This window comes from Tamandua tetradactyla, chromosome 2 (assembly GCF_023851605.1).
Source record: "Tamandua tetradactyla isolate mTamTet1 chromosome 2, mTamTet1.pri, whole genome shotgun sequence".
In the NCBI taxonomy this organism is placed as follows: Eukaryota; Metazoa; Chordata; class Mammalia; order Pilosa; family Myrmecophagidae; genus Tamandua; species Tamandua tetradactyla.
In genome coordinates, this window is record NC_135328.1 from 205064684 (window position 1) to 205078532 (window position 13849).

Here is a 13849-nt window from a genome sequence, read left to right on the forward strand (position 1 = left end):
ATTTTGTTATTTTTATTATTTTACATAGGCAGGCACCGGGAACCGAACCCGGGTCTCTGGCATGGCAGGCAAGAACTCTGCCACTGAGCCACCACCGTTGCCCAGGGCTGCTGTTTTTTGAGAGTGGTTTCGGGGTCAGTCCCACTCAGTACTTTAAAAAGGACTCTCTTACTGGAAGATACTTTCAGCTCCATCCACCTGTTAGAGCGTTACATTCCTGCCTTAAGGTTGTTTTAGAATCTGAGATGGTCACACCTGGGACCTCATCCAGCTTCCTCATTTTAGAGATGGGAGACAGAGGCCCAGAGTTGAGGGGGCGGTGGCTGTCTGCCCAGCAACTCACAGTAACACACGGTGGGGTTTGATCAAGTCGAGGTTAAAACCCAGGCCTTTGACTTCTCGAGTTTGTGCTCTTTCTCCCATACCACTGAGAGCTGCGAAGCAGAGACATGGAAAGTGTTTCTTCTAAATACTCGTCTTTGCTTCCTGCTAAGCTGCAAGGAGCCCCCTTCCCTGTAATGGGTAATACTTGAAGCTGTTCCCAGTCCTTGGAGGAGAATCAGGCATGGGGGGCAGGTAGGGCTCTGGATAGAGGGTGGAAGGACAAGAAGACGTTATAGTTTTGCTCTGGTCTGGCTCCTGTGACTTCAGCCAGAAGTTCACTTTATGGAAATTTTACAGGACAAAACTTCCCCGAACTGACACCCTCGTGGAGGCAGAGTGCTTGCGGAGCCAAGCTGCCACGGTTGGTCTGCTTTGGAAACTAACCCTAGGCGGGCGGCTTGGTCCCCCTCCAGCCCTCTGGGTGGCCAGGCTTCTGGGCTGCAGTGGGTGGGCTCCCGACCAGTCCTGGGCCAGACGACTCCTGTTTGCTGTTCAGTGCTCCCCAGGTCACTGGGGGTCCTGGCTGAGGCTCAGGAGCAGTAGCCTCTGGGATGGCTTCTGCTTTCCCTCCCCGACCCCCACCGTGATTGCTCCCCACCCCCCTGCATCCAGCTTGTCTCCTGGCCCCCAGGCGGGTATGCCCTGTCTCCACCTGCAGAACTTGTTCTTGCTGTAGACCTAGGTGAGCCAAGCACTCTCACTTCTGTAACTGAATATTTATCCTGCGTTAGGACTTTGTTCCCTTGGCTGTGAAAACCCTGGGAACTCCTGGGCTGGACGACGTCCCTCCGCCTCCCTCTTTTGCTCTGTCTCTCTCTCTGTTTCTCTAGCGCTCCTTCTCTGTCTCTCTCTACTTCTGTCTTTTGAGGACTTTCCTTTCTCTGTCTCATTCTCTCTCTGCCTCACCCAGCCATACGTAGGAACTCGCACCTGCCAGTGAGCCAAGCGTCTGAGTTATTCTCATCACTACATCACCTCTGTTCCTTGGCTGATGGCCACTTCCCTGTCACCTCTCCCGAGATGGACTGGGCCACTTGCCACTAATCCGGCTTACCCTCCAAATCAGTGCAGACCAGTTTCTCATGGTTTCCAAAAGGAAAGTGAGAAACTCTAAACATCCTCCCCTTGCTGGGAGCTCATTTCCCTGAACCCTCTCCCTGGTGCTAAGAAGGAGGATGGCAGGTCTGCTGAGTGGGGCTCAACGAAGGGTCTTGGCCAGGTCAGGGAGCCTGTAGGGAGCAGGGCGATGCTGACTCACAGCTCCAGCCCTTCCCCGTGCACCCAGAAATTGGGCAGCACCCCTTGAGGGGCCCCTTGTTTGCTGGTACAGTGCCTCCCACTGACTTCTCCCCTATTTCTCCTGCCCCAGGAGGCTCCCTCTGGATTCGTTCTGCCCTCAGAGACAGAGGTCCAGGAACCAAGAGGCCCCTAGAGGCAGGACAAGTTGAGTGAAGAACACTGCAAAAGTTAAAAACCCTCTTTTCAAATTCCACGCGTCATTTCTTCTGGAACTGTGAATTTTTTTTTTTTTTTTTTTTTTTTTTTTTTTTTTAAAGGAAAGACAGAGAGAAGGAAGGAAGGATAGAAGGAAGGAAAGGAGGAAGAAAGGGAAACATCTTTTAAACATTTTCTTGTTTTATTGTATTTTGTTTCTCCGTTTTTTGTTACATGGGCTGGGGCCGGGAATCGAACCGAGGTCCTCCGGCATAGCAGGCAAGCACTTTGCCCGCTGAGCCACCGCGGCCCGCCCTGGAACTGTGAATTTTTAAATTTAATTCTGACTTAATTCTAATTTAATTTTACAGTGAATACCATCTGTTTAGACTCAGCACTTTGCTTGACATCAGGCAGGCTCGGCTTAACTTTTTGTTCTCTCGGGGCTTGCACAGCTTGATTGGGATAAGCTGCATGTCCTGGAGAGATGGGTTGTCTTTTTGTTCTTCCCTCTTCTTCCTCCCCTGCCCCCTACCCACCACTTCCTGTGTTTGTACTCCTAGGGAGTTTTTGAAGGGAATAAACTAGCAAAAAGTAGAATTAGCCTATTACTTTGCTCATAGCTGCCATTATTAGCCCCTTCCCCCATTCCTTTCATCTTCTCCCTTCCTTTGTCTCTCTCTTTCACCTCTCTGATAGCTCCTTTCTATCCTTGCTCAGGGCTGTCTCCTTGCTCTCTACTCTGTGATGCTGGTGTTTCTGTGTCCAGATAGGGTGAGGATTTCCTGTCTGCCCAAGGCTTCTCTGGCTTCCTAGAGCCAGCCCCATTCAGAGTGGTGCCTCCCCTCCAAGGTCTCACTGCCTCTTTGCCTTTTGTCACTTTGTCCCTATCTCCACCCCATGAGCTGGGCCATGATAGTGGAGGTACTGAGAGATCTAAAGAGGAGGGAGGAAGGGTGAGACTGGTCCAGGAACAGAAGGACAGCTAGGAACAGTGAGAGTAGATGTTCACATCCCCAGGTGAGGGGGCCTTTGTTTCAGATCCTTCGGGACCCCTTTGCTTACCGGTGCCCGAGTGTTTTCATTTGTAAGCTGCAGAATGTGGTATGGTATACCAGAAATGGAACAGCTTTTAAATAGGGGAATTTAATAAGTTACAAATGTATCATTCTAAGCCTATAAAAATGTCCAAACTAAGGCATCCAGGGAAAGATACCTTAATTCAAGGGAGGCTGATATGTCAGGAACACCTCTGTCATCTGGGAAGTCACATGGCTGGCATCTGCTGATCCCTTGCTCCTGGGCTCCATTGCTTTCAGCCGCTGTTCCTGTCAGGCTCCCTCACTTTGCTTCTCCAGGGCTGGCTTTCATCTCTTGGCTTCCCTTGGCTCTCTCCAGGTTCTGGCTTGCTTAACATCTCATGGTGTTCTCTGACTAGGCTCTAGGCATCGCCGTATATCTGTGTCTCAGTTCTCCAAATGTCGGCATCAGCTCTGCTCTCTGAAATTTCTGTCACCTCTTTCGTTTCTGGCTCCCTCCAAAATGTTTCCCCTTTTAAAAGGTTCCAGTAAACTAATCAAGATTCATCTCATGTCACATCTCTATCTAATCAAAGGTCACACCCGCATTTGGGTGAGCTGTATTGCCATGGAGATAATATAATCAAAAATATCTACCTACAGTATTCAATCAGGATTAAAACATGGCTTTTCTGGGGTACATAGTAGATTCAAGCTGCTACACCATAAATTGATGTCTTTGAAGACACAGTTTATAAATTTTTTATTAAAGAAGTTGTAGGTTTACAGAAAAGTCATAACAGAATATACAGTTCCCCTGTGCCCCCCACTAATACCTTTTATTTGTGTGGTTACATTTGTTACAGTTGATAAAAAAAAATGCTATTATAATTGTACTTTAACTATAGCCCATGGTTTACATTAGGGTTCCCTGTTGTGTTGTACAGTCCTGTGTTTTGTTTTATTGTATTCTGCTAACATATACAACCTAAAGTTTCCCCTTTTAACCACATTCAAATATATAATTTGGTACCATTAATTACATTGATAATGTTGTGCCACCATCACCACCATCCGTAACCAAAGATTTTCCATCATTCTGAAGTTTATAAGCTTTTGAGAGTTATGCACACATTAGCATCATCCCAGGCTGTCTCTGCACCAGGCCCTCACCACTCAAAGTCTGAACTAATGAGAAGAGCAGGGTCAGATATCGTCACTTCTCACATTTTAAAAAAGATTCTTAAGGGATTTCAGGAGTCAGCATCCCTCTCTCTATGAGACCCAGTTTTCTGTCTCAGTGTCTGAGCCTCCTGGACCGCAGAGGGACCGGGGAGCAGGGATCGGCCCGCTGAACCTCTGCAGAGATGTCACCAGCTTCAGGTTCCTCTTCTTGGTTTTAGGACCCAGTTTTCCTTCCATGAAAAGTTCTTGTGTTCCCCTTTCTCTCGTGCAGCAATTCCTAGTCATTTCCTGCCCAGGAAACATCCCAGTGATAACCACACCGCCTCTTGGTGCCCTTCCCTGAGGTACCAGTGGAGTCTCCCTCAGGGCTGTGGCCCAACCTCTGAGAGCGGCCACTGCCTGGGCTGGTTGTGGGTCCCCTGACAGGTCAGGGTCTGGGTTTCCCCAGCTTCCCTGATAGGCTCCCCAGTGTCCCTGCTCCTTGGCAGGCTGTGACAGCCTCCTTGGGAGTCTCCCTGCTCACCTACCCGCCCACTCCAGGCCCTGTTCCCTCCTTGGCCCTTCCAAAAGGCAAATCTAATCATGACATCTAGCAGGAAAAACGCCAAACTCTAGAACCTATTCTTACAGGGCCTCCCAGGATCTAGACCTTACCCTCTTCCCTCATTCACTTGGACAGCTCCTGCTTATTCTCTATGATCCAGCTCATGCATCACCCCCTCCAGGAAGTCTTCCCTGACTGAACCTGTTTCCACCCCAGTCTGCTTTATCTGCCTCCCTGCTGGGCTGTGAGCAGCTGAAAGCCAGAGAGTCCATCTTCCCCTCTGTATTGCCCGCATGGGCCTGAGTTGGTGTTCAGCTGTTTGCCCACACGTTCACTGAATCGAGCCCCCTCTTCCGGAAGCCCCTTCTTGTCCTGTGGTCCTCGCTTTTCCAGGAGGCAACCCTTGGAATAGAGGGGAACCCCGAGCTGGCCTCGGACGTGAGGGGCCTGAGCCGAGGACTCCAAGTGCTGGCTGGCGTCCTCCTGCAGCCCCAGGGCCCTGCCACGCCCTTCACTTCCTTTCATTGTGCCTCCTTTCCTGTTTAGCCAGACTGGGAGGCCGGGAACGTTTTTCCTCCTTCTGGGGAAAATGCCTGAATGGAGCCGTTTCTCCTTGCGAATCCCCCAACACCTCCCCAAGCCCAGGTCTCTGACCCACCCGTGGGCCCTGGAGTTGACAAACTTGGGCTTGAATCCCTGCTCTACCACATTAAGCCGCATGACAAGGGGTGAGGGTGTCAACTCTGGCCCTCAGTTTCCTCATCTATAAAAAGAGAATTAATAATGCAGCCCTCGTGGGTTTGTGAGGATTTAATGAGCTGAGGATGCTTGTGCTTCTGGAACATGTCAGCTGTGGTTGTGTCGCTCCTGTCCCCAGCCCCATTGGTGGGGACTCTGAGGAGAGCTCAGCTGGGTGCTTGCTGGATGCCTGCAAGTCCAAACATCCTGTTCTGTTTTGAATTCCTTAGTGGCGAAATAGGAAAAAGCTTTTTTCTTTTTTTTTCTCCCTTCCACCCATATCAGGTGACACTAAAAATACAATCCCGGCTGGGTTAGCTGCTTGACTCTGATGTTTGGGAGCAAATCTGAGCTGTGAGGAGGGTGGCATTTTCTTTCCTGGATTAGGGCTGATCCCGTGGGAACTGGACCACCTCTGAGACGAGAGGATGGCCCTGATGTCTCCCCGGCGCCTGGACCCATTGCAGAGGCCCTTCCTCCTGGGTTGGGGGAGCCCAGGGCTCATGTGCTCCCTGTCCCTCCTGCCTCCTTCCATGCAGGTGAACTTCCGCAGCTCTCGGAGTGGCCAGAGGTGCTGGGCCACACGGACCCAGGTGGAGAAGCGGCTTTTGGTGCTGGTGACACTCCTGGTGGCAGGGCTGGTGGCCTGCTTGACAGTGATGGGCATCCAGTACCGGACAAGTAAGTGTGTCTTTGTGTCATGGGCTTGGCTCACTTCCGCCCCCAGTTCTCTCCCCTTGTACAAGCTGGGGCCAGCCTCGAAGCTCGAGGAGGGGAGCCAGGCCGGGAGTGGGGTGCGGTGGGCATTGTACAGTAGTGAAAGGTTTTCGAGTCAGGAGGAGCTGACTTAAAACTTATTGGCTGTGTGTACTTGGACAAGTCACTTAAACTCCCAGAGCCCATGTCTTGTCTACTTTAAATGGAGCAGCTCTGCCCAGTTTTAGGATGGTTTTAGGATCAAAGATAATGTCTGTAAAATACCTCATGCCTAGTGGGACTTACTTAACCTTAGCTGTAGGCACTATTGTCATTAGGATGTGGGCTGGTTAGACACACCATTTCCCATCCTAAATTCCAATAAAATGGAGGTAATGGCTTCCATTCTCGGAATACTGTTGCACGGAGCAAACCCTACACTGCTACTTAATATGTGTAATCTCATTTCCTCCTCACAGCAACCTTATAAGGTTTGGTGACTTTTGGCCCCACTTTCCATATGAGGGAATGGAGGCACTGAGACTAAATGACTTCCCATGGTTACTTGGCTGGCAAGGGAGTGGATAGGAAAGCTGGAATTCAAGCATAAACTGTCGAGTCCTTGAGCCCAGGCTGTGCCTCCCTTTGTAATTGCAGTGTGTCCAGGCATGTACTGGTGCCCCCAGAAGTGGCCTTTCAGGCTCTAAAACAGCCCCATCTTTTGGAAAGCTCTCCTTCTTGGTCTGAGCACCATTTATGCACCTCTGTAACACGTGGATCTGTCCTACCCTGTGTTTTGCGATACCAGTACTCATATGGGACTCCTCTCTGACCCTGCTGTAAGATCTGAAGTTGGTTCTCTGTGGCTCTAGCCAGATGCCTCTCCAAGTCAATGCTCAAAACTGAAAGGGGCAGGTCCAAGTTTAAAAGGAAAATGCAGAATCCAGCCAATTCCAGGGTCTCTCTCACTCCCCTGTGCCCCAACATCTAGCTTTTTGACTGCAGATGGTCCACCTAATTGAAGAGCTTCTTGGGTTTTATTCAGGGTCCCATTGTACTGATTTGGCCACTCGCTCCGTCAGAGAGACCGTGAACATTCACAGGATCAGGGGACATGTGCCCCAGGCTGGGTGTGCCCTTACCCCCAGGTGTAGCTGCTAGCCTGTGTGGGCAGCTGTGCTGAACAGAGATGGGGAGGGGCCTTGGAGGCCTGGTCAGGGGGTAGGATTTCATCTGAATTGTCCTTGCATCCCCCTGGATCGAGCACGTAGTCATTCATTCATTCATTCCACAAACTTCTCATGAGTGCTTGTTCTGTGCCAAATACCAGGCTAGTAAGTACCAAGATGATTTAAGAAATAACTACTTGCTTATTCAACTAACTATTTAATGGCTTGTAGGTTGTTTACCAGATGTGCCTAGTACTGTGCCTGGGCCATTAGATGCTTATTGCATATTTAATTATTTCATTAATGCTTTCCCTGCCCTTAACCATATGTGGGTAGCATAAAGCTCCATGCTGTAGGTGTGCAAGAGTTTGCAGAGTGAATGGATGAAAAATTGAATGGATGAAGGAACAAGGAGGAGGACTGGGCCTGGGGCAGCCTTTCTTTACTGATGACCATCATCCAGCAGCTGCCCTCTTGCCTTGTTCTAAATCAGCTTCAGCTCAGAGCACCCTACCGGTCAGTTTGGACCCTGGCCAGTCTCTTCTGCCCAGCTGTTAGCCCTGTGCATGGGAACAGGCCAGACTCCAGCAGCCATGAGACTGCTCCCAGGAGCTCTCAAAATATTTCTATGCCAGAAACCAGCAGGGAGTCCCCAAGGGTCAGCTGCTAGTGATTGGTCAGGAAATGCTTCTGCTGTTATTCCCAGGTGGGGCCCACATGGGAGGATCTTGGCTTTGCCACTGTCCCAGTCCTCTTATGAATGCAAAAGGGTTTTCCCCAGACCTCAACTTGGGTGAGAGGATGGTCCCTCTTCACCAGGATCGAGCCAGATTGGATATCAGGTGTTCCATCACTTGCCTTGGCGAGGAAAACAGTATCCACCCCAATATCAGTAGTAACCTCAGCACATCAGGCAGGTCAAAGCAAATCCTCAGATGGTTTTGAAAGACCCACCTGTAAATTATGCCTGGGCACTGATGTATAGATTTATCTACCTTCCTGCTGCACCCTCCTTTCCAGAAACTTCAGATGCTTTGCAAAGAGCAAGCAAAACAAATAAATTCTCCCAGAATATATCCCTGGGAGATATTATACAGCAGTGTCTTATAGAGCAGTGAGGCCTGGCATTGTCCAGACAAGTATCTGAGAATTAAATCTGAGCCGTGTGCCTGCCTTCCCAACTGATCATGCATGTCCTCGAGGAAAGAAATATTTTCTTCCTCCACAGGTGGGGACCAAGTGCGGACAAAGCTCTTTCATTCACTCGCTCATTCTTTCAATCATTCATTCATTCAAATAGCATGTATTGAATAGCTGCTTAGTGCCAAGTATGATGCTGGGCAAAAGGAATATTCAAGCAAGCAAGATACTGGCACAAAGTCTAGTGGGGGAGGTAGACAAGGTGACAGCATGACAGTGCAGCAGCATCTGTGCTAGGATGGCAGACCTCTAGTAGCCAAGGGGCACAAAAGAGGGACAGTTAGCTCCGGTCTGAGGGTCTGGAAAGGATTCCTTAGGAAGACAGAAACTGAACCTAGTTTTAGGGGTGTATTCCTAGATGTTAGTTGAGGAGGGCCTAGAAACAATTAATTAATTAATCAATCAAATATTCATTAAGCACCTCCTGGGCCAGCCACATTTAGTAGAGGATCTGCAAACAATTAAATAGTCAGCTAGTTAAATAATCAAGCAGTTATTTCTTAAGCAACTTCCTAGGGACCTTGCCTGTGCCTGGCAGAGTAGGTGCTCAGTACAGAACTCTAACCTGTGAGGCTGATTCCTTGGACAGGTTTCTTAATTTTGACCCAAGTCCCTTCGTGACCATGAATGAAAGCCTTAATCAATCTCTCTCTCTCCTCCTTCTGCCCACCCGCCCCCCCATGCCCACTCCTTGAAGCACTCTTATGGTCTGTCGTCAGTTTATTACCGCCAGCTAAGGTTTTGCCGGGCTCTTTTTCCTGTAACTTGTTGTATTAAAACAATAGGTATTATTTTCCTTTTCCAAATATGAAATTATATCATAATTGTAAAGAGGTGGTTTTTTTTCCCTCAAACTACTCAGAAATTCTTTTCCTCCTCAGCCCCTCCCCTGCATAGAGATTCCGGTACACCCCCCTCCTTGTAGTTCTGATAAGGATGATCTCATCTAAAGATATTTTAAATGGCACCATATCTCCCGCCATTTCCTCTCTCTGTTTTCATGGCCATCGGAGCAATTTTTTTCTAAGTGTGGTGTTATTATCTCAAAACATACAATTCCCTCAAGAGAAAGTCACCCTGATTTTCCTCTGAGCCCTCAGCTGAAGGACTTTTTGTTTGTCATCAGGTGTTAATAAGCCCACAGGTGAAGCACACAAGGCCATCCCAGTCCCGGCTGGCATTGTGGCTTCCAAGTGAGGTCCAGACTGCCCCTGCCCATCAGGCAATCTTTTCTGCATCTAAAGATTGACTTGAGAGCCTTCTAAGACTCCAGGCAGTTGAGCCCCCATCCCCAGCCACTGGCCTCTCCAGACCAGGGCAAGAGAGCCAGCATGTGGGAGGGAAGGGGCTGGGCACATCTGCCCCAGCCCCCAGCGTTCCTCAGGTCACATCTGCTTGGATCCCCAGATCTCTGTCCACAGAGGACATAAAGAGCTAAAGGTGCAGGTCGCTGGGTAGGAACGGGCTGGCCACCATTTACTGAGCCTCAGCTCTCGTCTCATCCCAGCAGCCCTGTAAAGTTGGTTCTATCATTTGTCCTAATTTCTAGACAGGGAAACTGAGACACAAAGAGATGAGTCGCGTGCACACGGCCCCACGCCAGGAGGCAGAGAGCTGTGATTCAAACCCAGGTCTAACTGCCTCTAGTGCCTCCCCAGCCTCCCCAGCCTCACCGCCTTCCTGTGCAGTAGGGAAACCAAGCTCGCCTGTTGGGACACGCCAGCCCTTGGCTTGGCCAGCAAAGAAGAAATGGGGTAAAGCAGAAAGCACGCAGCTTTGAAGCTGACAGTCTCCCACTCAGACTTTATCCGGTTCACTGTTTATTCAGTGAGACTTTATTCCGTTTACTCTCTCAAGCCTCAGCTTCCTTTTCTATAAATGTGCCTAGCATACCTGTATGTGATGCCTGACTTAATGGGATCACAAATGTGTGTAACATGCGTGGCACAGTGGTGTTGAGTAAAGAGACTGCACTGTCCTGGCATGGCCTGTGTCAACAGTTGAAGAGCTGTTGATTAGGTGGGTCTGTGTCATTAGCTCTAGTCCTGGAGCTTCAGCTTCCATCTCCCACGGGGTCAGATTCACCTTGCCGCCTCTGCCTGGGCTGCAGAGCTGCCTGTGTTGGGTTCCTTCGCTCGAACCCCCTGACCAGGGGTCCTGGGTGCACCTGGAGGCAGAGGTTTGGCCCCTTCCCTTGGCCTTTGGACATCCCTCGCCGCTCCTGCCCCATGTCCTATAAGAACCCCTCAAAGGAAGCTGCATTCTGTGCCCATCAGCGTTTGGGAGCCACTTGTAGGATTTGACAGCCCTCCCCAATACCCACCTTAGGGCTGGCCCAGTCAGCATGAGAGAGATGCTTCCAGGCCCATGACAGCACTCAAAAAATACTCTGGGCAGTCCCTAGGGAAAGGGAGATGGTGAGTGGAAAAAGGATGGTATTCAAATACCAGATTAGACATTGAACAAGTTACTTAGCCCCACTATGCCTCAGTTTCCTCGTATATAAAAATCACCTTAAACAAAAACAATTTCTTAGGGTGGTTTTTTTTTTTTTTTTTTTTTTTTTTTTGAGGGTTCTGTGTGAAGTAACTCCTGGCCTTTTCATGCAAAGGGAATAATTTTTTATAATTCTGTTCTCCTTTTCCTAATAGTCTTTCCTTTTTCCTAAATCCTGGCACTGTATTGTCTGTATCCTCCACTAGGCATGTAGGAAAAAGTCCGCTTCTATTTGTGGAACGAGGAGCGTTCTCATACTGTTGTCCTTTAACCTTCTTATATGAGGTTTGTGTCCCCAACTAAATTATTAGCTCTTGAAAGAAAGGACTATGCCTTTTATATCCTCCACACATCACACCACACACACACACACACAACTTAGCAAAGAACCTGAAGACACTCAGTTATTTTGTTGAGTAAATGAATGCACAAATGAGTGAATAAATTTTTGGAGCACCAGAGGCATTAGAAATAAATTGGTGAATATCTGTGGAAGAAACGCTTTGGGTTGGGGATCCCTTTTAAAGCCATAGAAAGGATTTTAAGGCAACTGAGCAGAAGTCTTCTTTTACAAGCCAGGAGATCATAGATCTGCTGAAATCATTTCTCTGTAGGGGTCCACTGACCCTCCAGTTCCAGATCTGGCTAGTCAGTCCTGGAGGAGGGGTTGTCATCCCAGGCTGCAGGCCTGCCACACTGCGCTCCCCCAGCCTCCCCCTGCCTCTCCTCACGGGCTCTTGTTCCTGCCCCTGCAGGAGCCCCCCCGGTCTGCCTGAGCGAGGCCTGCGTCTCCGTGACCAGCTCCATCCTGAACTCAATGGACCCCACAGCTGACCCCTGCCAGGACTTCTTCACCTATGCCTGTGGCGGTTGGATCAAGGCCAACCCCGTGCCCGATGGCCACTCACGCTGGGGGACCTTCAGCAACCTCTGGGAACACAACCAGGCCATCATCAAGTACCTCCTCGGTAAGCACGGGGCAGGGGGCTGATGACATCCGTAGAGGGGGGCTGTCAGCCAGAGCCCACCCAGCCAGGCCCAGTGAAGGAAGGAGTTTAGCAGAGTGGGAAAGCTGAGCTTTGGACTAGATGGATCTGGCTTCGAATTTCTGCCTTGTCCTTGTGTGATCCTGGGTAAAGAGACTCAGTTTCTTCATCTGTGAAATGGAACTAATTACACCCAGACTGCAGAGTGTTGAGACCGGAGGCCACGCATGTGAAACATTAGTGTGGTGTGTGGCACATGGTAGGTGTATAACAGCCGGTAGCTGTGGTCATTGCTTTCGTGAATTCAAGCTGCAGCTGAGCACTGACTGAGTTTTGAGAGTTGTAAGCCAAAAGAATCGTGGCTGGGCGCCATGGGTCAGATTTTAAGGTTGTGATCCAGTAAAAGTTTGACAACAGCTCCTGGAGAGCTAGTCCGCAAAGGCAGTGAGCTGGGCATTGGCCTTGTGGCGTGAAGGCTTGTATGATAAGCTATCTATGCAAAGCTTTTCTCTTTGCAGCTTTTTAGACCTTTGGTAGCTCTAGTTGATTTCAGCATTGATTTTTTTTTTACATGGGCAGGCACTGGAAATCGAACCCGGGTCCTCTGGCATGGCAGGCGAGCATTCTTGCCTGCTGAGCCACCGTGGCCCACCCCATTGATGGTTTTATCCTCAGATTAGCATCCCACGTCTGTCTCGTTTGCAGCTTTGCCCATAATTTATGTTTGTTGAATCAGGGCGAGCTTGGATGTGCTGCTCAGCCCTGACTTGAACCCCTTGGCAGCTGGGACCTTTGCCCTCTCCCACTCCCCGTGGCCCCCGCCCCATCCTGGGACTGACTGGATCCAAAGCCAATTACTTCAGGGCAGGCTGGGGTGGCTCAGTAGGCAAAGTTCGCGCCTGTCATACTGGAGACCCAGGTACGATTCCTGTTGCCTGCCCATGTTAAAAAAAGAAGAAGGAAAAAAAAAAGCCAGTCAGTTCATTATGCTAAGTGAGATTAGCCAGACACGAAAGGACAAATCCTGTATAGTCTCACTGATGTGAACTAGTATTAATGAATGAACTTGGAAAATTTCAGTTAAGAACAGAGACCATCAGGAGATAGAAATAGAGTAGATATTGGGTAATTGGAGCTGAAAGGATACAGCTTGTGCAATGGGGCTGATTGTAAAAATTCAGAAACAGATAGTACAATACTACCTGATTGTAGCACAATAATGTTAGCACACTGAATGAAACTGAATGTGAAAATTATAGAGGGAGGAGGGCTGGGGATTCAAATAAAATCAGAAGGAAAGATAGACGATAAAGACTGAGATGGTATAATCTAGGAATGCCTAAAGTGTACAGTGATAGTGACTAAATGTACAAATTTTAAAATGCTTTTGCATGAGGAAGAAAAAAAAAAAGCCAGTCAGTTAATCTACCAGTGATATAACTTAGATTTAACAAATACTTGTTAAATTGAGTTTTTACAAAACATTCAAAAGTAGGCAAAACGGAAGACACGTCAAAGGGGACAGATCTTTTCAAAGGGGCATAAACCTTCCTATGAAATAGGAAAAGATAATCTGACAGTTAAGAATTTAAGGCAACTTTGTTTTTTTAGATGACAGTGGAAGACTAACTTTAGATGAAAAGTAAAGGAGACCTTTCCCTTCTTTTCCACCCCAACCCCAGGGGGTGTGTTGCTGCTGGGTGACGTGCCCCCACCATTATCCTTGATCCCAGCAGCTCCTGGGTGAGGGCCTGTAGAGGCAGCCAAAGCAGCAACATCTTCACCTATCTCCCAGAGGATCCAAGCAGGATGGTGCATGGGGCTGGGATGGAAGGAACTCTGTATCAGAAATAGTAAAGCCCCGGCTCGAGATGTCTCCATACATGCTTTAAGCTGGCAAAGGTGCATTTGATAAGGGGACTCACAGCCTTTCATTTCAGAACTGGAAACTTAGAAGGAAAATATTTCTGTGGTTATAAGATTGGAACTCAAGATGTC

The 13849-nt window shown here is 48.9% G+C and overlaps 1 protein-coding gene across 6 annotated transcripts in view; it reads left to right on the forward strand.

Annotated features, from left to right (window-relative positions):
* The window catches only part of ECE1 (endothelin converting enzyme 1), a 116424-nt gene that overhangs the window by 61251 nt on the left and 41324 nt on the right, over positions 1 to 13849 (forward strand). For 5 of the 6 annotated variants that reach the window (XM_077150949.1, XM_077150952.1, XM_077150948.1 and 2 more), the window contains exons 3-4: positions 5844 to 5985; positions 11621 to 11833. In XM_077150949.1, the coding sequence (XP_077007064.1) occupies positions 5844 to 5985; positions 11621 to 11833 (355 nt within the window). Of the gene's footprint in view, positions 1 to 5148; positions 5212 to 5843; positions 5986 to 11620; positions 11834 to 13849 lie in introns of those variants that run through there. The other variant, XM_077150953.1, reaches the window with a different exon arrangement.